The sequence below is a fragment of the Phodopus roborovskii genome, unplaced genomic scaffold, assembly GCF_943737965.1.
Source record: "Phodopus roborovskii unplaced genomic scaffold, PHOROB, whole genome shotgun sequence".
Taxonomy (NCBI): Eukaryota; Metazoa; Chordata; class Mammalia; order Rodentia; family Cricetidae; genus Phodopus; species Phodopus roborovskii.
This window is the reverse complement of record NW_026126514.1, coordinates 5,485,307-5,508,182: the sequence shown is the minus strand read 5'-3', so window position 1 is coordinate 5,508,182 and position 22,876 is coordinate 5,485,307. Positions and strand designations below refer to the sequence as shown.

The 22,876-nt window shown below is 37.8% G+C and overlaps 1 protein-coding gene across 2 annotated transcripts in view; it reads right to left on the bottom strand.

Annotated features, from left to right (window-relative positions):
* Srp54 (signal recognition particle 54) overlaps positions 1-22,876 on the bottom strand; it is a 67,015-nt gene that overhangs the window by 26,987 nt on the left and 17,152 nt on the right. For both annotated transcript variants that reach the window (XM_051195852.1, XM_051195851.1), the window contains exons 5-14: positions 18,949-19,053; positions 17,964-18,030; positions 17,827-17,884; positions 14,861-15,011; positions 13,260-13,408; positions 12,853-12,953; positions 12,177-12,263; positions 7,990-8,063; positions 7,551-7,659; positions 3,114-3,284 (exon numbers count right to left, since the gene is read on the bottom strand). In XM_051195852.1, the coding sequence (XP_051051809.1) occupies positions 3,114-3,284; positions 7,551-7,659; positions 7,990-8,063; positions 12,177-12,263; positions 12,853-12,953; positions 13,260-13,408; positions 14,861-15,011; positions 17,827-17,884; positions 17,964-18,030; positions 18,949-19,053 (1,072 nt within the window). The remainder of the gene's footprint in view (positions 1-3,113; positions 3,285-7,550; positions 7,660-7,989; positions 8,064-12,176; positions 12,264-12,852; positions 12,954-13,259; positions 13,409-14,860; positions 15,012-17,826; positions 17,885-17,963; positions 18,031-18,948; positions 19,054-22,876) is intronic.

Sequence of the window (22,876 nt, the reverse complement as noted above, 5' to 3'; positions counted from 1 at the left end):
GGCCTGAGCGGCACACTACAGTACAACAACCAACAAAACTAGGCAGCCCCTGCCAGAGACCCTGGTGAGGTAGACAAGGAAAGAACCAAAGGACACAGTCAGGCAGCTCTGTCTGTGCATGTGTGCACTCAGGGAATTCCAAAAGACCAAACAGGATCACATGGGCCTGTGGTGCTCCTTGGCTGCCCTGAATATATTATCCTGTACCATTCTGGAAAGAAGTATCAATCTCCTCAAATAACACAGGAGACACAAAAATCTTCATTAATCATGTGGTACCTGAAATGGCTATCTATGCAGTGTTTGTTTGCCAAAAGTTGCTTCATTAAAAAGTAATTTATAATAAAAAATATGGCTGTGGCAGGGCTAGAGATATGGCTCAGCTGTTAAGAGCACTGGCTGCTCTTCCAGAGGACCTAGCTTCAATTCCATCATCCACATGGTAGCTCACAATTGTCTGTAACTCCCGTTCAGGGTATGACACTTCATACAAATATACATGCAGGCAATACACCAATGTACATAAAACAAAAACAAATAAAAAAATATATGGCTGTGGCTAGAGCTCAGTGAGTGGCACACTGCCTAGCATGCAGAAGGCCCTAGCTCCAATACTCAGCAATGGGGGAGGATGCAGACAATGATAAAAGGGATGAACAAAAGGATGAATTTACTGATAAGGACTAAATGGAAGAGACTGGGTAACTGGTAAATGAACATAAGGAATAAGTCTGACAGAACAAATTTTTATTTTTGACAGGGGGGTTTCAAAACAGGGCTTCCCTGTGCAACTGTGGTTATCTTGGAATTTGCTTTGTAGATCAGATTGGCCTTGAACTCAGAAACTCAAGAGATCCAAATGCCTCTGCCTCCCTGGTCCTGAGATCAAAGGTGTTTGCCATAACCACCTGGCATATGATTTCAAATTTCTTTTTTAATATTTGTAGGCGTTTTGCCTACCTAAGGAAGCAGAAGTTGGAGCATGTGGATCTGGAGTTATAAGACAGTAGCAAGCTGCCATGCTGGGAGTAAGAATGGAACCTGGGTCTTCTAGAAGAACAACTAGTACTCTAACAACGAAGCCACTTCTCCAACCCATCATAAGTCAACATCTTTTAAAATAATAATTAGCTAGGTGTGGTGGTCCACCCCTTTAATTCCAGCACTTGGGAGACAGAGGCAGGCATATCTCTGGAATTTGAAGCCAGATGGTTCTACAGAATGAGTTCCAGGATACCTAGACCTACACAAGAAACTCTGCCCCCTCCTCCTCAAAAGTTAAAACAACAAATTTTAACAAAACAAAAAAAAAAAAAATTTTTTTTTCCAAGACAGGGTTTTTCTAGCTGTCCTAGAAGTAGCTCTTTAGACCAGGCTTGCCTCAAACTCAAGAGATTCGCCTACCCGCCTACCTCTGCCTCATGAGAGCTGGGAGCATGTGCCACCACTGCACAGCTCAATTAAAAAAAAAAAAAAATATTTAGAGGGCTAGAATAATAAATTTTTCAGAAAAACAATACCCTTTTATTTTATACTATACATAGCAAAATAAAGTCAAGCAGGAATAAAAGTCAAACAAAAAACAAATCTGAGCAGGTGATAAAGCTGAGTGGTACAGGTACAGCACCTACACAGCATGCATGAGATTCTGGGTTTTGAGTCCTGGTCCCACAAAAATCAATCAAAAAAAAAAAAAAATGAGTAGAAGAAAATACTCAGCTGATTATTGTGGTATCAACATGCAAAAGGCTGTATGAAAAAAAGAGATCAAAGGAAAAGATAAACAATAAACAGGCATGGCTTACATTAAAATGGCTTTTGTTTGTTTGACTGATTGATTGAAACCGGGGTCTCTCTACATAGCATTGGCTGTTAAAGAACTCGATTAATAAACCAGGCTTGCCTCTGCCTCCCTGAGTGTTGGGATCAAAAACATGCACCACTATTCCCAGCTTTGTTTTTTGAGATAAGGTCTTACTATGTAGGTCTAACTGATGTTGAACTTGAAGATATGCTCCTGCCTCCTAAACGCTGGGATTAGAGACACTGTGCCCACCTGAAACTTTGGAGAGGGAGTGGTGGGCTAGGAATCAAACTCAGAGCCTCAAGCATACTAGCCAAGCGCTCCACCTCTTAAGTTATAACTAAAGGCCTAGAAACAGAAATTTATCAGAAAACAAAGTAAAATGAAAAACTTGGGACAGTCTTTGCTGATGAAAAGCAAGGATGTTTAGGCATTATTACAGAACAAGAGGGAGAAAAAAACTGAGGGACTGAACAAGGGAGACATGAGTCACAAACAAAACAATCAGTAGATGCACAAAGGAAAAATAAAACTTTAAACATAACTAGAAATGTAGTGAGAAATATGTGACCACTAAACTAGAAACTACATTAGAAAATTTACTTAGTGTCTACTATATTTCTAATCAAAGAGGACAAAACTGACTCCAAGGAATTGCCTAGACACTGACCAGAACACAAATAAGACAAGCCAGTTCAGGATCTAACAAGAGGCACGAAAGATACCAGCACTGTTCAAATACTAGGAGTTCATGGGGAGGGAGGGAGAGAGGGAGGGGGAGGGAGGGACAGGCAGGAGGGGGCAGTTTCTGATACTGGGTCTAGCTACATAAGGAATCACAGGTGATCAGGATAGCAATACTTTTGTGTCAAGAATGCTGGGAGTGTAAGCATGTGATAGCCAATTCTGTTAATTGTTTGGAAATATGGAAAAATAGTTATATCCACTTTTGTGTCCAGTAGCATTTTTGGGAGTCTCTGAGGAATGAAAAAAGTTTTTTTTATATTCTTACATTCTCTAAATATTCTATAGTAATGTATGTTGATGGAAATAAAATAATTTTCAATATTAATGTCTACCAGCTTGATTCTAAAAGGCATTACATGATAAATCCTGGTGGTACTTGACTATAAAATTGAGTTCAGATTGTCTCTCTTGTTCAAGTACTGTGATGGAACCTAGGGACTAAGACAGGCCCTACCACTGAGCAAAACCCCAAGCCAAGAACATGAACTTCAGCATCAACATTTCCAGTAATATTTTGTTCCTTAAATTCATTATTTTAAGTGATAAAGTACTTTCCCCTTACCTTTGAAAAGTCCTTTGATACCGCCCATCTTTTTCACCATCTGTGCAAACTTAGTGTACTGCGTCAGAAGTTCTTGGACATCTCTTGTTGATACACCTGACCCTCTGGCCACTCTCTGGATTCTGCCTGGTTGCTTACTAAAAACCTTGGCACCATCTGTACTGTCCAGTTCTGCAGACAACAACCAAATAATTTCATTTACATAAGATTATCATTTATTATCACAGTAGTCAAGCACTCTGCCTCTGAGTTATACCTCCAGTCCTAAAAATGGAAACTTAACGGATTAGAAAATAGAAATAAAGCCAAATGAAACACTCGGGACAAAACCCAGGACTGAACAAGGAAGAGGTGAACACAAAGGAAATTCAAATGGGCAATATATAACTTCAGATGATTGTACAGATAAGTTTTTTATTTACTTTTATGTTTTAGAGACAGGATCTTATGTATACATAACTAGCCTCAAAATTTCTATGTTGGTAAGGCTGACCTTGAATTTCTAGCTTCCTGCTTCCATTTCTTGAGTGCTGGGATTACAGTGTTTGATACCACACCCAGTTTACTGGGTGCTAACAAAGGGATTCCTGTATGCAAGATGATCGCCCCATCAACCCTCAAATGTAGGGGGAGGATATGTGTGTGTATATGTGTGTGTGTTTGTGTGCACGCATGCCTGCAAGTGTTGATGTATATGTGTGTAAAACTGAGCACTCTTCCAACTTATCTGTTTGACAGAGGGTCTCTCAATGAACCTAAAGCTTGCTGTTTGGGTAGGCGGGTTGAGCAGCAAGCTCCTTAGGATCCTGTCTCCACTCCTCAGCAGAAGGGTTAGAGGAATGTATAGCCATGCCTATCTTCAGTACATAGATTCTGGGGATCTGATATTCAGTCCTCTTGCTTCACAGCAAGTGCTCTCACCTCCTGAGCCATCACCCCAGCTTGTTTCTTTTTGCAGAGATAAATTTCATTTTTCTGTCTGTACTTTATATCTTATACATATAACAACATGTAAATGGTCAAACCACAAAACAGATTTAATCAATGTTACAGTTCGCCATGTTTAAAGTTTTAAAGTAAAATACATTAAAAATATTTATAGCATTAGAAAAAAAGGAACAAAGCCAACATATATATATATATATATATGTACATATATATATATACACACACACACACACACACACACACACACACACACACATATATATACTTTATCTACAATTTAAATGGAACATCCTGAGAACCAACAGTCACAGTAACATATACCTTTAACCCTAGGACTAGGAGGCAGAGGCAGGAGGATCTCTGTAAGTTTTAGGTCAGTTTGGTCTGCATAGCAAAAGACTTCTGGAACTCCATGTCTAACACTCTGTATTTCACATGTTCATTCTTTCTATATCCTCCACACATCAAAAGAATGTGGCATTGTTTCAAAAACAGATCAGAAGCACTCATGTTGATTCTATTAAATAGCTATTAAATAGCTGCTAACTTCTAATTCATAAATTTAGATCTCCTAAGAAAGTAGAAACAGAAGATTCCACATATAAATAATGGTATAATGCAGAAATTATACCTGGTGGATATTCTAACCCTTTTGTAGTGTACTCATGAGTCCCCCATAGCTTTTTGATCATTCCGAATGTAAGGTGCAGTTCTTCTGCCTTTACTTATATGCAATGTAAGAAATGAGGTGGACTTAAGTCAAAACAACTACTTTAAGCTATATATGATAGGTGGCACACATACTCAGGAGGTTGAGGAAGGAGGATCACAAGGTTTGAGGCCAGCTTGGTATACACAGCAAACTCTTATCAAAACCAGAAAAGGGGGGAGGGGTAAAAAAGAAAAAAATAATCCACAATGTAACTGTCTCAAAACAAAATAAACAGAACCAGAATGCAGTCATAAGAGAAAATACCTCTCAGTCTCTTTTTCATTGTACCTCAGGCTGAGCTCAAACTTGTGATCGTCTTGTCTTGGCCTCTTAAGGGACAGGATTACAGGCATATGATATGCCTAATCCAACATTCTCATTTATAACATCAATGACATCCCTTAATAAGCAGCCTAGATAGCTCAGTAGATAAAGCTGCTTGTTGCCAAGCTGATAACCTGAATTCAATCCCTGAAATTTATGTGCTAGGAGAATCAACTTTCCCAAACTGCCTTCTGACCTCGACACATATATACCAAGCTGCCCCCCTACTCCCCCCCCCCCCGAATAAGTAACTAAATTACTAATGGGGGAGGGGAGGCCAGGGGAATCTGGGCAATGTTGGTGCACAGCTTTAATTCCAGCACTTGGGAGATAGAGGCAGGCAAATCTGAGTTTGAGGCCAGCCTGGTCTACAGAGCAAGTTTCAGGACAGCCAGGGATACACAGAGAAACCTTGTCTCAAAACAAACAAACAAAGGAAAAAACACCCAAAAACAAAATAAATAAAATTAGAGTAGGGGGCAGCTCAGTGGTTAAGAGAATTGGCTGATTTCCAGAAAACCAGGGTTTGTTTCTCAGCATCACACAGTTCTCAACAGCCTTTAACTCCAGTTTCAAGGAATCCAATACCCTCTCTGACCGCCCCAGGCACAGCACACACACTGTGAACAGACATACATGCAGGTAAAACACCCATACACATAAAACAATAATTAAAAAACCAGTTTCCATTATTAAAAAAATAGGTGGCCTCAGTCATAGCACCCCAGTGACTGGTTAACAGTATAGTAAATACAAGCTTGCACAGTTTCTAGAATCAGTCCAAGTACAGGCCTTTAATCCTACCTAGCAGGAGTAGAGGCAGAGTATCTCTTTCCAGTTTAAAGCCAGTTTGGTCTACATAGCAAGTCACAGGTTAGCTAAGGCTACATAGTGAGACTGTCTCAAAAAAACAAAATAACAAAAAACTACAGAACAAATCTATGAAACAGAAAAATCAAATACAGAAGAACAAATCCACAAGTGTAGGTGGTGGTGCACACCATTAATCCCAGCACTCAGGAGGCAGAGGCAGGAGGATCTCTGTGAGTTTGAGGACAGCCTGGTCTACAGAGGGAGTTCCAGGACAGTCAGGACTGTTACATAGAGAACTCTTGTCTCAGGAAACCAACTAACCAACCAACCAACCAACCCACCCACCAACCAAATCTATAAGACTAAACACTGATTTCTGCAAAGAATGGCATCAAAGAGCAGTGAAGGTCAGACTGTCAATTGTCTCCCTACACAAACACACTCAAGGGTTACTAATACAGAAATGAAAGTAAAACAGTAAGATTTCTAGAAGGCAGTATTATAGAGTATCTCATGACTCTGAGTGAAAAAGAATGCTTACATCAGACATCTTAACTTTTCAAGATGTTTTGGCTAATCTTTATCTTTTCCTTCTTTAGACTGTTTTAATTTCTCTGAAACCAAGTGTTGATGTGCAGCTGGTGCTGGCCTTTTTCTTGCTACGTAGCCCAGGCTAGCCTAAAACTCATTCATGGTACTCCTGCCTCAGGATTATAGGTATATGTCTAAATACCCAGTGTTTTGGCATTCTCAATTTTGTTAAGTTTGAGAATCAATATTACTAATTTATACACATATGAAAAGGAAGATTTTTCTTTGATTTTTCAAGACAGGGTTTATCTGTATAGTTCTGGCTGCCCTGGAATTCACTCTGTAGACCAGGCCTGCCTCTGCCTCCCAAGTGCTGGGACTAAAGGGGTGTGCTGCCACCACCACCTGGCTGAAAAGGAAGATTTTTTATTTATTATTATTTTTGTTTCTTTGAGATAGGGTTTTATGTAGCTCAAGTTGGTTTGAACCTTGACTTATAGCTCAAGAATGACTTTAAATTCCTGTTCTGCCCTCTACCTCCCAAATATAGGGATCACAGGTGTGCATCACCTTGCCTAGACAGTGAGATTTTATTGAAACTGTAAATAAACTTGTGGGAATTGAGTAATTAAGTAACGAAATATGTGTCATTTTGATATAACTCACAGAATATTTTATTACATCCCAAATCTAAATATGTTTGTCTAGCATTTCTGTATATACTCCCTTGTCAGGCATAAAAATAAGGCTTTCAATAAATAAACAAAAACATAATTTCAAAAAGAAAAAAAGGCTTTCAGATGTGGGAGAGCCATCACGTTTCCTACGGAGTGACTGAGGACAGACTCCCAAGAAAAATGTTTAGGATGGACCCCAGTCTCTCTACTGTCCAGTGACCTTGAAAAATTTTTACTCACTATGATTATACCTCAGTTTCTTACCTGGAAAAGATGGATAATAGTGGACTATCCCCCTTAAGAGCTGTGATGATTAAATGCTTTATACTTGAAAGGTACATATTAAGCATTAACAAAGACAATTAAAAAAAAACAACAACACTGAATTTGATTATTTGTTTATAAATGGCTTTTTAAAAAAGATTTATTTACCTTGATCATTCATACTATCCATTATTGTCATCAATTTCTTTAGCCTTGCCATTGACTCCTGTTCATTTCCTTTGCTCATAAAATCTGTTCCAAAACCTGGAATCATCCCCTAGAACAGATTTAAACATAGTCATCAAAGACTTAATATTGCTCAAAATGTCGGTATTTAAATACTAGCTTGGAGACTAATTCTTAAAAACTCCATTTTACTCAATGATTTATGCAAGTATAAGTGTTCTTAGAAATTATAATTAAAAAAATACAAAGTACATTATATAAACTCATAAAAATGTCTATTTTAAACAATGACACTAATAAGGCAGGTGGCTCTTCTGTGATAGCCATGCCAACTGCATTGCCGTTTATTAAACTTGCTTTCTTTGTACAAATAACACAAAAACATATAAAGAAACTTTAGAAATATTTAAAGATAACTAACCAAGATCTGACTGAATGGGCCCATTTTCATGATATTCTGAAACTGTTCATACATGTCTCGTAATGTAAACTGACCTGAAATGCAATATAAATAATTCAGATATAGCAGAAAATGTACATTTCCATTCAATAAAATGAGTATTTTCCTTAATCATGAATTTATCTTGAAGCATATTATCCAATCAATAAACACTCATTGCAAAGTTACTGTGGGGAAGACAAGATGAATGCTATAAGGAATAATATGCACATGGACAAATTGTATCACAGACAAGCTTACTATTCCAGGACATTAGACAGACACATGCAAATAAACAGAAATATAGGAACAAGGCAAGCTACACTTACTAAAATGTCTACAATTAAAAGACTTGACAGAACATAGCAAAAGATAAAGAGAATAATATATATATATATACATATATATATATATATATATATATATATATATTAGTAAAATTCCTATGTTCAATGTATGGGCAAAAATATAAAATAGTGAAAATGATTCATAAGATTTGAAACGTCTTAATAGCTTAGCTATCCACGGTTAGGAAAATGGACAGACTGAGAACAATATAGTACTCAAATAATGCCAGAAGTGATGACACGTGCCTCTAATCCCAGCAGAGACATCTGGATCCTGTGAGTGTGAAGACAGCCTGGTCTACACAGAGTGTTTTAGGACAGCCAAGGCTATATAGAGAGTCCCTGTATGAAAAAAACCAAGTGTTTCATTGATGATTGTAAAATTATTTTGCTGATGGGCATGATGGCTGACACCTGTAATCTCTACATTCAGGAGCCTAAGGAGAGAAGAAGCCAAAGTTTATAGCCAGTCAGGGCTACAAACGCAGATTCTGGCTCAAAAACAAATTATACAGGCTGGTCAGTGAATGAGGTACTTGCCATGCAAACTGATGACCCGAGTTCAATCCCCGGTAACCACAAAAAGGTAGAAGAAGTCGAGAATTGACTTCAGTTTTTCTCTGATCTCTATATACATGGCAAAGCGTGTGCACAAACATAACGATACATAATAACAATAATAATAAATTAAGGGAGAAATCATGTTGTATGAAATAAACTGACTGAGGTTAAAATGAACACAATACAGAGTTTCGAAAATAACCTGGGCTGGGGAGATGGTTCGATGACTAAGAGTGCTTGCTGTTCTGCTGTAAGCATCAGCATTTAGATTCTAGCATCCACTTTGGTCATTCATAAAGAAATGAAACCAGCTAGATGGCTCAGTGGGCAAAGATATTTGCCACCAAAACTAATGAGCTGAGTGAGTTTGATCTCCAGAGACCATATAAAGGTAGGAGAGAAAAATAGACTCCAGCAGGTTATCCTCTGAACTCCACACACATGACAAGTATATACACGTTCATAATAAACACACGTCAATTTTTTGTTCACTGAATAAACACAAAATCCATGAAACAGAATCAAATGAAAACTTAAAAAAGTAGAAAAACCAGGTGACACTATCAAATATTAACAACTGGAGAACATGAAAACAATCATTAAGAAGTTAGGTAAAGTCTGAGTCTGGTGACCTCAAAATGACCAAAATATAAGGAATAAAAACTAAAATGCCTCAGAAATCTAAAGAGTCAGAAATCAGACAAGAGACAAACTATGTACAGTATACAGAAGCAAAACTAGGGCACTGCTTCAAAATAGAAGAAGGCCTGGCATGGTACACACCTTTACTCCTAGAACTCATGAGGCAGAGGCGGGGGAATCTGAGCCCAGCCTAGCCTACATAACAAGTTCCAGGACAGTCAGGGCCACATTGTGAGACCCTGTCTCAAAACAAAACAAAACAAACAAAAAGAAAACACACAAAATGATAGAAGGGAGAGAAATCAGGCAATGAATCCATATTTACTGAAGACCTGTGTCAGATAGGGAGCAAGGTACTATGAAAATGAAAGATGAAGACCGCAGCTATGATCCTGACCTACACCTCACACAGTGAAGATAAGCTAGATATCAAAATGGTTGTGATCAATGATAATAATTATAGAGTTCAAAGGAACATGCATCAGAGGCTTTTAATTTAAGTCTAAGAATCAGGTAAGACATCAGAGGTGAGATCTAGTCTATGAATTAGGTGTTTGTCCACAGGTAGTATAAAGAGAGGATGTACGTAATAGAGGGACTAGCAAAAAGTATGAGCAACTTAACATTTGAGAAACTGAAAGCGCAGCATGACTGGCACAGAATGCTAAATATAGCAGAGTCAAAAGCTAATGTAGAAGACATGAACTAGATAAGGGGATCATTTACACGCACTCTAAGGACAATGGGAAGCTGGTGGAGAATTTTAGATTGATGGGGTCATAGCCGAATTTCTGAAAATTCTCATTTTTCTGAATAAAGAGATCAGCCAGGCTTAGTGACACACACCTGTAACTCCATCATTCCAGAGGCTGAAGTAAAAGGATCTCAAGTTCAAGGATGATTTGGTTGTGGTGGTTTGAATGGTAACAGTTCCCACTGGATCATACATTTGAACGTTTGGTTCTCAGTTGGTATATTGGTTGGGAATGATTAGAAGGTGTGGCCTTGTTGGAGAAGCGTCACTGGAGCAGGCTTTGAGGTTCAAAAGCCCATGCCATCCCCAGTTTTGCTCTCTTTGCTTTGAACCTGTGAATCATATGTAAGCTCTCAGCTACTACTGCAACATCATGCCTGTCTGTGTGCTGCCATGCTTCCTACTGTGATGATCATGAACTCACCGCCTGCCTGTTGCCATGTTCCCTACCATGATGGCCATGGACTCTCTCTCTCTGAATCTAGAAGCAAGCCTCCAATGAAATACTTCCTTTTATGAGCAATTGAGACATGAGATAAAATAGCATGGCTGCAGAATAGTTGAGAGAATGGTTAATAAACTGGATGTATTCAAGAGGTAAAAGCACTACAAACTAGATGACAAATGGGGGGAAAGGTTGACAGAGGTAATGAAAAAGAAGAATAAATAATGCTAAGAAAATTGTTCAGAGGTAGACTACTTTCCCAGCATGCACAAGACCCTGTGTCCAATCCCAAGCCCAGGGGGTGAAAAATGATATCAATAAATGACACCCAAGTTTCTGACTCCATACATAGGCAAATGGTATTAACCCTCACTAATAAAAATGGTGGTGTGAGCCAGGCAATAGTGGTACACACTTAATTTTAGCATTTAGGAGGCAGAGGCAGCCTGGTCTACACAGAGAAACCCTGTCTCAAAAAATAAAAAAAACAAACAAACCAAAACACTAAAAAATGGCAAAGTGTGATGGCACACCCTGTAATCTCAGTGCCTGAAAGGTAGAGGCAAGAGCAAAAGGTATTCCAGACCAACCCAGGATATAAGACCCTGTGCCAATATATAGATATATAGTATATTCTGAATTCTCAACTGTTTTTGTTTCAAGGATGAAAATAAAAGCTTCTATTTTAACTTCCATATAGTTTGATTATAACAAAACTAATTCAGTAGCTGCTCAGATGCCCAAGAATTAAAATGATTTGCATATAAATCATCTAAAACAAGCATTTGAGCTTTTTTGGGGGGAGACAGTCTTGTTATGTAGCCCTGAATAGTCTGGAATTCACTTTGTAGATCAGGTTAGCCTGGAACTCAAAGAGATTAAAGGCATATGCCACTATGCCCAGCTTAAAAATGTATTTGAAAAATTGATTCTAATTGCAGACATTATCATTTCCAATGAATCAATAGTAAATGTATCAAAAAGATGAGGGCTGGGAATATGGTTCAGTGGGTAAAGGTGCTTGTCTTGCAAGTCCAAAGACCCAAGTTCAATCCCTGGAACCCATGTAAAGATATAAAAGAACAAACTTCATCTAGGTATCCTCTAGCTTCTTTATGAGAGCTATAGACATGTACTACTTCCTCCCCACATAAATTTTATAAAAACAAAAGAAAAATTAAGGGAAAGTAAATAGTGGACGCCTGTAACCCAAGTAGAAGAAGGAGGATCAGAAGTTCAAAAACAACTTGAGCTACACAGTAAGATCTCTCTCAGAAAACCATGCTTTGGGAGGTAGACAGCAATAAAGTGATTGCTATCATGCACAAAGCCCTGGGGGCAATCTTCATCACCACAAAAAAGAAAAACAAAAGAAAAAGAAAACATTTGAAATCAAATGCTTTTTTTGCTACAAATATACCATGCTTCAGCTTCTCTATAAGTGCCTCATTATCATCCAACTTCAACTCGTTGACTTTATCTATCAGTCCTTCAATGTCACCCATACCTATAAGACACCAAAAAGAAAAATGAATAACTAATAATATTCTCAACTTTACGTTATGCAAATCACACTGACAGATGTAATAGTTCTGCAAAGTAAAGTACTCTTACTATATTTTACATGAAAAAAAAGAAAACTGATGCTAAGGAGGAAGAAGCAAAGGCATACATACATCAAGGAAAACAGCGCAGGGCTAACCGCCTAATTCCATGTTCTCTAACTATACCACATTAGGACAATAGAACAGTTTTACTATCATTAAAACTTCTAATACTATAACTACATGTTTCTGTGTTATGTGCTCAAACACTTAAAAAAAAAAAAAAACTTACATCCAATAACTCATTTTACTATTATAACCACAGAGAACAAGAATTTAGAAGGCTGGGGATGCAGCACAGCAGCACAAAAGGCCCTGGCTTTGATCCCCAGCACTTTAAAGAAGCAAGGAATGAAAAGAAAGATAGAAGTTAGAATGGGAGTCACAGAAGGAAAGGACTGTCTTAAACTAGTTAGTAAGCACAGGGTTAAAACCCTAATTTAGTATAAGATCTATCTCAGAGATGGTTCTATAATTCCACACTGTACGTACCAAGAAGTTTGCTGATGAAAGGCTGTGTTTTGAAAGGTTCAAAGTCATCTATATGTTCCCCTGTACCAATGAAAATAATTGGACTTTTTGTGGCAGCAACTCTACACAGAAAAAAAAAAAATAATAATAATAATAACCTCAAAAAAGAAAACAAATAGCCAGAAGAGTTTTCAAAGATAATAAACAAAAAGTATCAAATTAAGTTTGTTTGTTTGTATTTTCACTAGTTAGAACCATCAGACAGGCTCCAAAATCCCATTTCTACTTAAACCTCTTTTATGGATCATTCATTATTAAAATATTCTGAAAAACAGAAACTCACAAATATACACATGATCCCAAGGTATAGAAGAAATGATTTACAGAGCAAAGGGTTTATCAACCATAAAACTTCAACTGATACTCACGCACTGAGAGCGCCACCTCCTTTTGCATGACCATCAAGTTTTGTCACTATTACTGAAGCTACATCTACTTTATCTTTAAAAGCCTTCGCCTGCGCCTCACAAGCCTGTCCAATGGATGCATCCATCACATAAACAATGTTATCTGGTTGCTAGAAAGAATAAATAGAAAGACTTATTTTTACCAATGGTAAGAAAAAGTCACCATGAGCACGTCTAGAAGGCTTACTGTAAATATTAATAAATACTGACTGAGGGAACACCATGAATTAAGTGGCATATAGGGCTAGACTAAGAGATAAGTAAGAAAACCTTTGAGCCCATGATACATACAAGAAAATATGGTAACATCTTTGGAAATTATTCTGGGCTGAGGCCTGAATAAAGAAGAAAAATTGACTGGAAGTGGTAGCTCATGCCTTTAATACAGCACTTGGGAGTCAGAGGCAGATGGATCTCTGTGTTTGAGGCCAGCCTGGTCTACAGAGTGAGTTCCAGGACAGCACGGGCTACATAGAGTCTGTTTCAAATACAGGAAAAGGGAAGGAGGAGGGAGGGAAGGGAAGAAACAGAGAGAGTGGGGAGAGAGACGGGGGGGGGGGGGGGGGAGAGAGAGAGAGAGAGAGAGAGAGAGAGAGAGAGAGAGAGAGAGTAGAAATAAGGACAAGGAGGAAGGAAGAGAAGAATAGGAGGGGGATGTTATGCAAACACCTCCTAGAATGACACCGAAGGCAAAGGAACAGTAAAAATGAATCAGAAAAGGTACAAAACAGACGGTGTATTCTGAAAACAATCAGTAACAGACTGAGGCTGTGTCCCTTAGATCTGTTCCCATTCCTCAAAATAATAGGAGCACTAAAAACACACTAATTAGTACCAATAACTAACCAAAGAATTATTGACAACATTCCAATAAACAAACATGAATTTCTAATGTATGCAACAGGTGTTGAGCTACTTCCTACACCTACATTATTTCCATAACTCTATGTTTGTTTTTGTGTGGATGTTTGAATAAGAGTGGGCCCCCAAAGCCTCATATATTTGAATGCTTAGCCATAGGGAGTGGCACACTTGAGAAGGATTAGCAAGTGTGGCCATGCTGGAGTAGGTGTGGCCTTGTTGGAGGAAGTGTCACTGGGGGTGGGCTTTGAGGTTTCAAAAGCTGAAGCCAGGCCCAGAGGCTTTCTCTCTTCTGCTGCCTGCAGATCTGGATGCAGCCCCTTCTCCATGTTCCCCACCATGAGAAGGGACTCTGAAATTTTAAGCCAGTCGCAATTATATGTGTTATTTTTTAAGAATTGCAATAAAATAGTGACTAACACATAGGGTCTTACTATGTAGCCTTGGTTGGCCTAGATCTAGATGTTATCATGCTAGTTTGAACCATCTGTGCTTCCCAAGTACTAGGATAAAAGGCATGTGTCACCACACCCAGCTCCATCTTTTAGGAGCTTTAAAGGAGACATTAAATGATAACATTAATGTTTCATTTTGGAAAATCTTCAAAATTATTGTTTCTACTGAATTTAGATAAACTCAATCAGGTTTCATAGTTAAATTGATTCAAATTCTTTAAATAATGTTCATGAAAAACTACTTACTATAGCATTAGAAACTTGAAGCATTTCTTCAAACAAAGAATCTTCTTGTTTGTGCCGACCACTTGTATCAACAATAATAATTTCAAAATTTTCATTTTTGAATTTCTCCACTCCTTCAGAAGCAATGATGACAGGATCCATTTCTGTATAGCTATTAAATATAAACAAATATTTAATACTAAGATGGGAAAACACCCAAATAATTACTTTTAATCTATTTTGAAAAAGTGAAAAATTATATTTCAATTAAAACTTCCTAATAAGTAAAAAATACAGAAGCCATTTCTTTTTTATAAAAAAAATTTATTTATTTATTTATTATGTGCACAGTATTATGTATACAGTGTTCTGCATGCACATATACCTACCTCCACTACAGGCCAGAATAGGGCACAGGAACAAATTACAGATGGTGTGAGCCACCATATGTTTGCTGGGAATTGAACTCAGGACCTCTGGAAGAGCAGTCAATGTTCAACCTCTGAGCCACCTCTCTTGCCTCCAAGAACCCATTTGTTTGGCATGATGAGGAACCACTGAACTTTCACACAAAAGTCTACATTAATTCTAATGCATGTATTTTCAAAATTGCTTCCTTAAATATATTTTAGCATCTTCTTTAGTAAGTTATGCTACAAAGCATATTTATTCATGCTTTTCCATTTAATAACCCTTTGCTATCACTTTATAAAATTATTAAATTGTACAGCACCCCATCAGATGATGACATCATCATTTTCTATGTAAATCAAGGTTGGTATGTTAGTATCAAAAGGACATGAAATAAATACTTCTGAAAAAGGAGAAAGAAAGAATGGGAGCTGGAGAGATGGCTCAGCAGTTAAGAGCACTGGCTACTCTTCCAGAGGACCCAGGTTCAGTTCCAGGCACCCACAAAGCAGGGCTCACAACATATTTACCTCCAGTTCCTCTTCTAGCCTGCAAGGGCACCAGGCAGGTACACATGTGGTGCACAGACACATATGCAAGCAAACCCACACACAGAATAAATAAAGTCAAAATGACAGCTATTAGCATACTAGACATCATTTAATAAATCAATTAATATTTTTTAAGATAAGGTTTCACTATGAAGCCCTGGCTAACCTGGTTATATAGCTCTGAGTAGTCTTGAACTCATGATAACCCTCACCTCAGCATCTTTATTTTTGCTTTCTTCCTTATTTTGGTTTTTCGAGACAGGGTTTCTCTATGTAACAGCCCTGGCAGTGCTTTGTAGACCAGGCTGAGCTCACAGAGATCTACCTGCCTCTGCCTCCTGAGTGCTGGGATTAAAGGTGTGGGTGGGCACCATTCCTGGCCATCACCTCAGCATCTTAAAAATTAAATTACAGCCATAAAACTAGAATTTGTAAACGTATAAGGGAACATGATCAAAGATCTTTGTAGAAAGTAATAATGAGCCAGTCAGTGATGGTGCACACCTTTAATCCCAGGACTTGGGAGGCAGAGGTAGGTGGATCTCTGAGTTTGAGGCCAGCATGGTCAGCAGAGGGGGTTCCAGGAGAGCTCAAAAACACAAAAGTGATAATGACTACATATATACAGATAGTAAGTTACATAAAAAATTAATTATAATTCTAAAATTAAATCCTCCTTCTAACAAATGATACAATAAAGCATACCACTACATTCAGTTTTGTGTTATATGTATTTTTTATTCAATCTTCTACATGTGTATGTATATAAGCACAAATAACCCATGGTGCAGTTGTGGAGTCACGGTACTCTTTCTACCTTCAAGGTCCTGGAGATTGAATTCAGGTTGCCATTCCTGCTCACAAGTACCATTACCATCTCAACAATCCCCACTATATTCATTTTAATGAGGACTGGTTCCTGGGGTGAAGGGGGTTGTTTAGATTTTTAATGTGAGCTTGTGCGTGTGTGCCTATGTGTGTGCATGTGCGTGTAACTAGACACTAAACTCAGGGTCTTGTATATCCTAGACAAGTACTCATTCCATAATCCATAAGCTACATGCACAGTCCCCATTTGATAAGTTCTGACAAATTTATGCAATCCATATAACCACTGCTATAGGAATCAAAGCACAAAGCAGCTGTGCTAGCTAGTTTTATGTCAACTTGACACAAGCTTGAGCTATCTACAAGAACCTCAACTGAGAAAAATGCCTCCATAAGATCACTGGGCTGCTAGTCCTGGGTTCTAAGAGAAAGAAAGCTGAGCAGGCTGAGAAGACAGGATGAACAAGCCAGGAATCATCACCCTTCATGACCTCTGCATCAGTTCCTACCTCCAGGCTCCTGCCCTGTTGAGTTCCTGTCCTCCACTTCCTTCAATGACGGACTACGATTTGGAAGTATAAGCCAAATAAATCCATTCCTCCCTTTGGGTCATGGTGTTTCATCATAGAAACAGTAACCCTAACTAAAACAGCAGACAAAACTCATTTTCATTTAAAATAATTTGACCTTCCTATAAATATCTGTATGGTAGATGGTAATAAAAAGCATTTAAAGTGATAATTAGGTATATTACTATACTTCATTTTTAAAGGTATACTTATTTGCAGGTGTGTGCACATGCACACACATGTGAGCATACCCACCCATAGATATGCCACACTACATATGTGGAGGTCAAAGAGTAAATTTCCAAAGTCGGTTTTCTCCTTTCACCATGCTTCTGGGAGTCAAACTAAAGTTGTCAGGCCCCTACCACATACTGATAAATGATAAAGAATTCCAAGAATATATTTCCTAGCATGTTTTAATGAGGATGCTTCAGGTGTCTTTAAACAAAAAACAGAAACAATGTATGGTGTCACCCAGAAGATGGAGCCTAGCAACCAGAAGACGGAGGCAAAAGGATCACAAGTCAGAGGCCAATATGGACTACTAGTTTTCCAGGGCAGACAGGACTAAAACTGAGACTGCGTCTCAAAAAGCCAAACAAACAAAAATAGAAAAATAGTAACCTACCTTCCATAGAATGGAATTCTTGCTTTGGTGGCATTCTGTTTCAGCTGGTCAAAAGCACCTAGGAGATAAAGAATTAATGAAGCCTCAAATGTAACAATAAAAATCACAAAAAGAAAATTTTTATTTTAACACACTACCTGCTCTGAATGTATCTGCACATATCAAACAGGTCTTCCAACCTTTTCTCTGGTAAAAATATGCTAACTGGGAAAGGAAGATTAAAAATAAAGTATCAGAACAAACCATTTTATATAAAATTTTTGCTTAATCTTATTTCTCTATGAAGAAAAATTGCTCATAATTCTCTTGAATGCAATATTAAGTATTTTGAGGCACAACAAAAGTTCCAAAGAGTTTAAATTCTAATTCTCATTCAATGAATTAAGATGATAAAGCAGAAACAATCATTGTTAAACAACCATCACTCTTGCCCTTAAAGTATAACATGGCTAAGACTTGTTGGTGACAGAAAAAACACTAGCAACCAAGCTGGGGAACCCAATCATAATGACTGAAATTAAGGAGGATATGTAAAAGGCAACATCATGCACAGTGTGTCATTCAAAGGGGAGCTTTGTGTCAAGAGAGAATGTAAATTCCCTTGTTTTCTTCAATTAAAAAAAAAAAAAAAAATCCCTGTGTGCATACACACTCTCCTCCTCCTACGCCCTCTCTTTCACACCATGTGGCTGTGGCTGTTGCTGAACTGGAAGTAACTATGGAACAGAATGGCCTCAACACATAAAGATCCACCTCCTCTTCCTCTATAAGGACAGGAAGTGCCTTTGCTTTTTCAAAAGAAACCAGACTTAACATTATTTTTTACTGTTTTTTTTTGAGATGGTCTCATATAGCTAAAGCTGACCTCAAGCTCACCATGCAGCTGAGGATGAACTTGAATTCCTGACCCCCCACCTCCACACGTATCAGGCCACAGATGTGCATCAGCACACCTGACCTACAAGTCTAACACTCTGACAATACGAGAGGAGACTGCAGGACTCCACTTCATGTCCTACAGAAATATCACAAAAGCAGAGAAGACACCCAGTAACAAGACTATAAAACAATATACAGATACTCAAATATAGCTTCCATATGATTTTTTAAAAGTGTATTTACCTTTGAACATGTTGTCGTTTTACCACTCCCTTGCAATCCAACAAACATGATTACATTCTGCTTTCCTTTAGTTGGTGTCCATGCTTTAACTCCAGGGTCTACAAGCTGTATAACAGAAATAAAAATGTCAGACTAACGTGACATTCAAAAGTCCAATGACATTTAAATTATAAACATCAAACTAAGGATGCTTCCATTTTATTGAAGTCACCATAATCCCAACATTCTCATGCAACTCTACTAGTCCCTTCATGCAGTATGAAATTTAAGAGTTTTATAAAACACTGCAGTGTTGAAGTCATACTAAGGCCTTTCATATCAAAGCAATTTAGAGGTAAGGAGCTCATTTACATCACATATCTGTTATTACAACTACATAAATGTGAAACAAATGTACCTGTAGACTCTATATAAACTTCAAATTTGGGGGCCAGTGGATTGACTCAAGAGGTAAAGGTGATTACCATCCTTGATAACCTGAGTTCAGTCCCCAGGACCCACATGATGAAGGGAAACAGCCAACTCTCTTAAGTTGCAGAACATAGTACACACTTGCCAGACACACACAGTCTCTCTCTCTCTCCTCTCTCTCTCTGTAAGTGTAGCTTTTAAATTATTATTTAGCCTCTATACATTTTTTATTACCCAGACATGAAATCTATATGAGATAATTTATATTTCTTTTCTCATATATCAAGTCTTCAAATCCAGCCAGTGTATACTTTTTAAATTTGTCTTGCCTTTTAAATAAAACAAAACTTCTGGGTGGTGCACACCTTTAACCCCAGCATTTGGGAGGGCAGAGGCAAGCCGTCTCTGTGAGTTTGAGGTCAGCCTGGTCTATAGACTGAACTCTACGACAGCCAGAGCAACATAGAAAACTCTGTTAAAAAAAAAAAAAAAAAAAAAAAAAAAAAAAAGGCAGCTTAATTAAATTAAAAGCTAATTCTGGCAGTAGGGATAGAACCTAGGGCTTCATATGCCAAAGCAGGCACTCTGCATTTATGTTTATCACCATCTCCCTCTTTGTACCGAAATTAATGTGTACTTCCTGCTCAAATAACTTTACAATTTAGTCCAGACACATACCAAGTGCTCAATAATCATGTGTCTGGAGGCTTCCATACTGGTATTTATGTTCTAGTTGGCAAATACATATATGAGGCAAAATGATAAATGGCACCTTCTAATTCAAATGTTAAAGTTTTGGAGGCTGGAGAGATGGCTCAGAGGTTAAGAGCACTGACTGCTCTTCCTGAGGTCCTGAGTTCAATTCCCAGCAACCACATGATGGCTCACAACCATCTGAGATCTGGTGCCCTCTTCTGGCCTGCAGGGGATAGATACATGCAGGCAGAAAAGTATACATAATACATAAATCTTTAAAAAAAAATTAAAATTTCTCATGTCAAAAGATCTATAAAGTATTATCTAAAGAGAGCTGGGTGTTGGTGGTGCATGCCTTTAGGGAGGCAGAGGCAGGCAAATCTCTAAGTTCAAGACCAGCCTGGTCTACAGAGCTAGTTCCAGGACAGGCTCAAAAGCAATACAGAGAAACCAAGAAACCCTGTCTCAAAAAACATAATAACAAAAAAGGAAGAAGAAGAAATCAAGGGACAATGAGTTAGTGGGAAAGTGTCACACAGTAACAGTTCTCAAACAAATACAAGGCTTGTTTTCTCTTATTTCATTTTTGAGAGTCTCATGTTACCTAGTTTGGCCCTGAATTCACTATGTAGCTGAAGCTAGCCAAAAACTCCTAATTCTCCTTCTTCTATCTCTTGATGTCCTTGAATTATATTATTACTGTTATAGGTACACACTACCATGCCTTATAAGTGTGTTCAAAACATAATTCAAATTCAAGCCCATTTGGAGCCTGAAATGCTTATTTGTACATGACAACTCCATAACTACAGCTAATATTCTAGACCAGATGTTTACAAGCTAAATTATTATGATCATCATCATGATTACTATTATTATTTGGCTTAAAGAAGCTCTCAATCTGTAACTTAGGCTGGTTTGGAACTCAGTATGTAACCCGGGCTGCCCTAAACTCCTGAATGCTAGCATTACTGGGTGGACTGCCAAGCCTGGTATAAATAAACCTGTAGTGGAACACAGCTCTGCCCACTCATTTAATACTGTTGCATTTCAAAAGCAGAGCTGAAAGAGGTGCAATAGAGACTAAGTGGTTCAGGATCAATAATCTAGAGAATACCATCATGGTATTATACATGAGTTTCAGGGAAGACTGGTAAAAAGGAGGGAAAATAAATCAAAACACACTTTCTTATCCCTTTCCCAAACATGTACACAACTTCAGAAAAACTCCTGAAGTGGGCAAAATCTGTCTTAAATCCATTTCCCTTTCTCCTATCTTTTCAGTATAGAAAGGCTACCCTACATCCATCTCTATCCTATATACTCATGACAGAATAACTCAGCTGTCTATTATGAATGAACATTTTATAAAGCTATCTTCTCATCCTCCTACATTCCTGAAACACATCTTCAACCTTGTAGTATGAAAAATCCTTTATGAACACACTCATTTGTAAGGGTTAGTTGCAATGTGCAATCTGAAACCATATAAACCTCTAGTCTATTGCCCTGAAACTGACACTACCCTATACTTAGTACAGATATTTTCCATCCTAGTACATAAGTCTGTAACACCATGCATTTAGTCACTTAAAACACTGGTTTACTGAGTTATATAAATCTCACATTATCACTCATTTCATTAAACATTAAAAATCAATTTCATCGGGGAAAAAAACATCAGGATTCTTTCAAACTCATGTTAGAGACACAGCTTCTACTTTTTTGTGTGGTGTTAGAGATTCAAACGAGAGTCCCCCTAGTTCATATATTTTCATATGTAATTATATCTTGAATTTTAATCACCAGCAACAATATCGTCAAATTTTTTTTTTTTAACTTCAAGTGACAAGCTCACTTCACTTTGGTAAATAATTCTACCAAATTAAATCTAGGTCAGAATAACCAGATTTTATGCATATTGCTTATTTATGCATATTGCTTATTTACATATAAAATGGTGTTATAAAGCAAAACTTTAGCTTGCAACTGAGCTGAGCTTCAGAGAATCTGAAAGTACAGTACAGAATCTTACATATACTTCCCATCTGAAAATACATACACATAATCAATGGTCACAATTCAATACAGTTAATATCTACTGCTTTGTGAGGTGAAAATTGGCATTTTAATTGTTTGCTGGTAAAGTGTACATCACTAATAATACAGTTTGGTTGGTATCACTGCTTTTTTGTTTGTTGTTTGAGACAGTCTCAATATGTAGCCTGTCTGGCCTCTAATTCATAGCGGTCCACTTGCCTCTGCCTTCCTGTTTTAGTCTTGTCAGAGGGGAGAGATTAAAAATTATTTGATAAAAATAGACAGCTGAACAATTCTACCATGATGTATAATAAATGGAGGAGAGTGTAGAGAAGGGTCCCTACACTCAAAAGACCTAGGGAGGAAGTAATGTGATTAAGGGCATGAGCCACCATGTTCAACTGGTGTTACTGTCTTGATTTGGTAAGCTGTCATGCTGCAGGATATGTTATCATTCTGTGAATCCTGACACCACATTATTTACTAGAAAAACCTGTTTCTAGTTGTGGTGTGATCAGCCCTAGCACACATCTTTAATCCAAGAGCTTTCTGCTTGAATATTGTAAACAGGGTTACATAAAATCAACCATAAATCAAGAGGCAAAGCAAGCAACCAGTTGAAAAGAAGTGAACATAGGATTATTAAGGAAAACAAAACAAAACAAAACAAAACAAAAACCCTACAGAAAGAGTCAGGAAAGAGACCTACACGAAGTAGAGGAGGGGAACATTCACTTTGAGGAGTTGTTTGAGACAGGGAAAAGAGATGGCTTCTGGGACA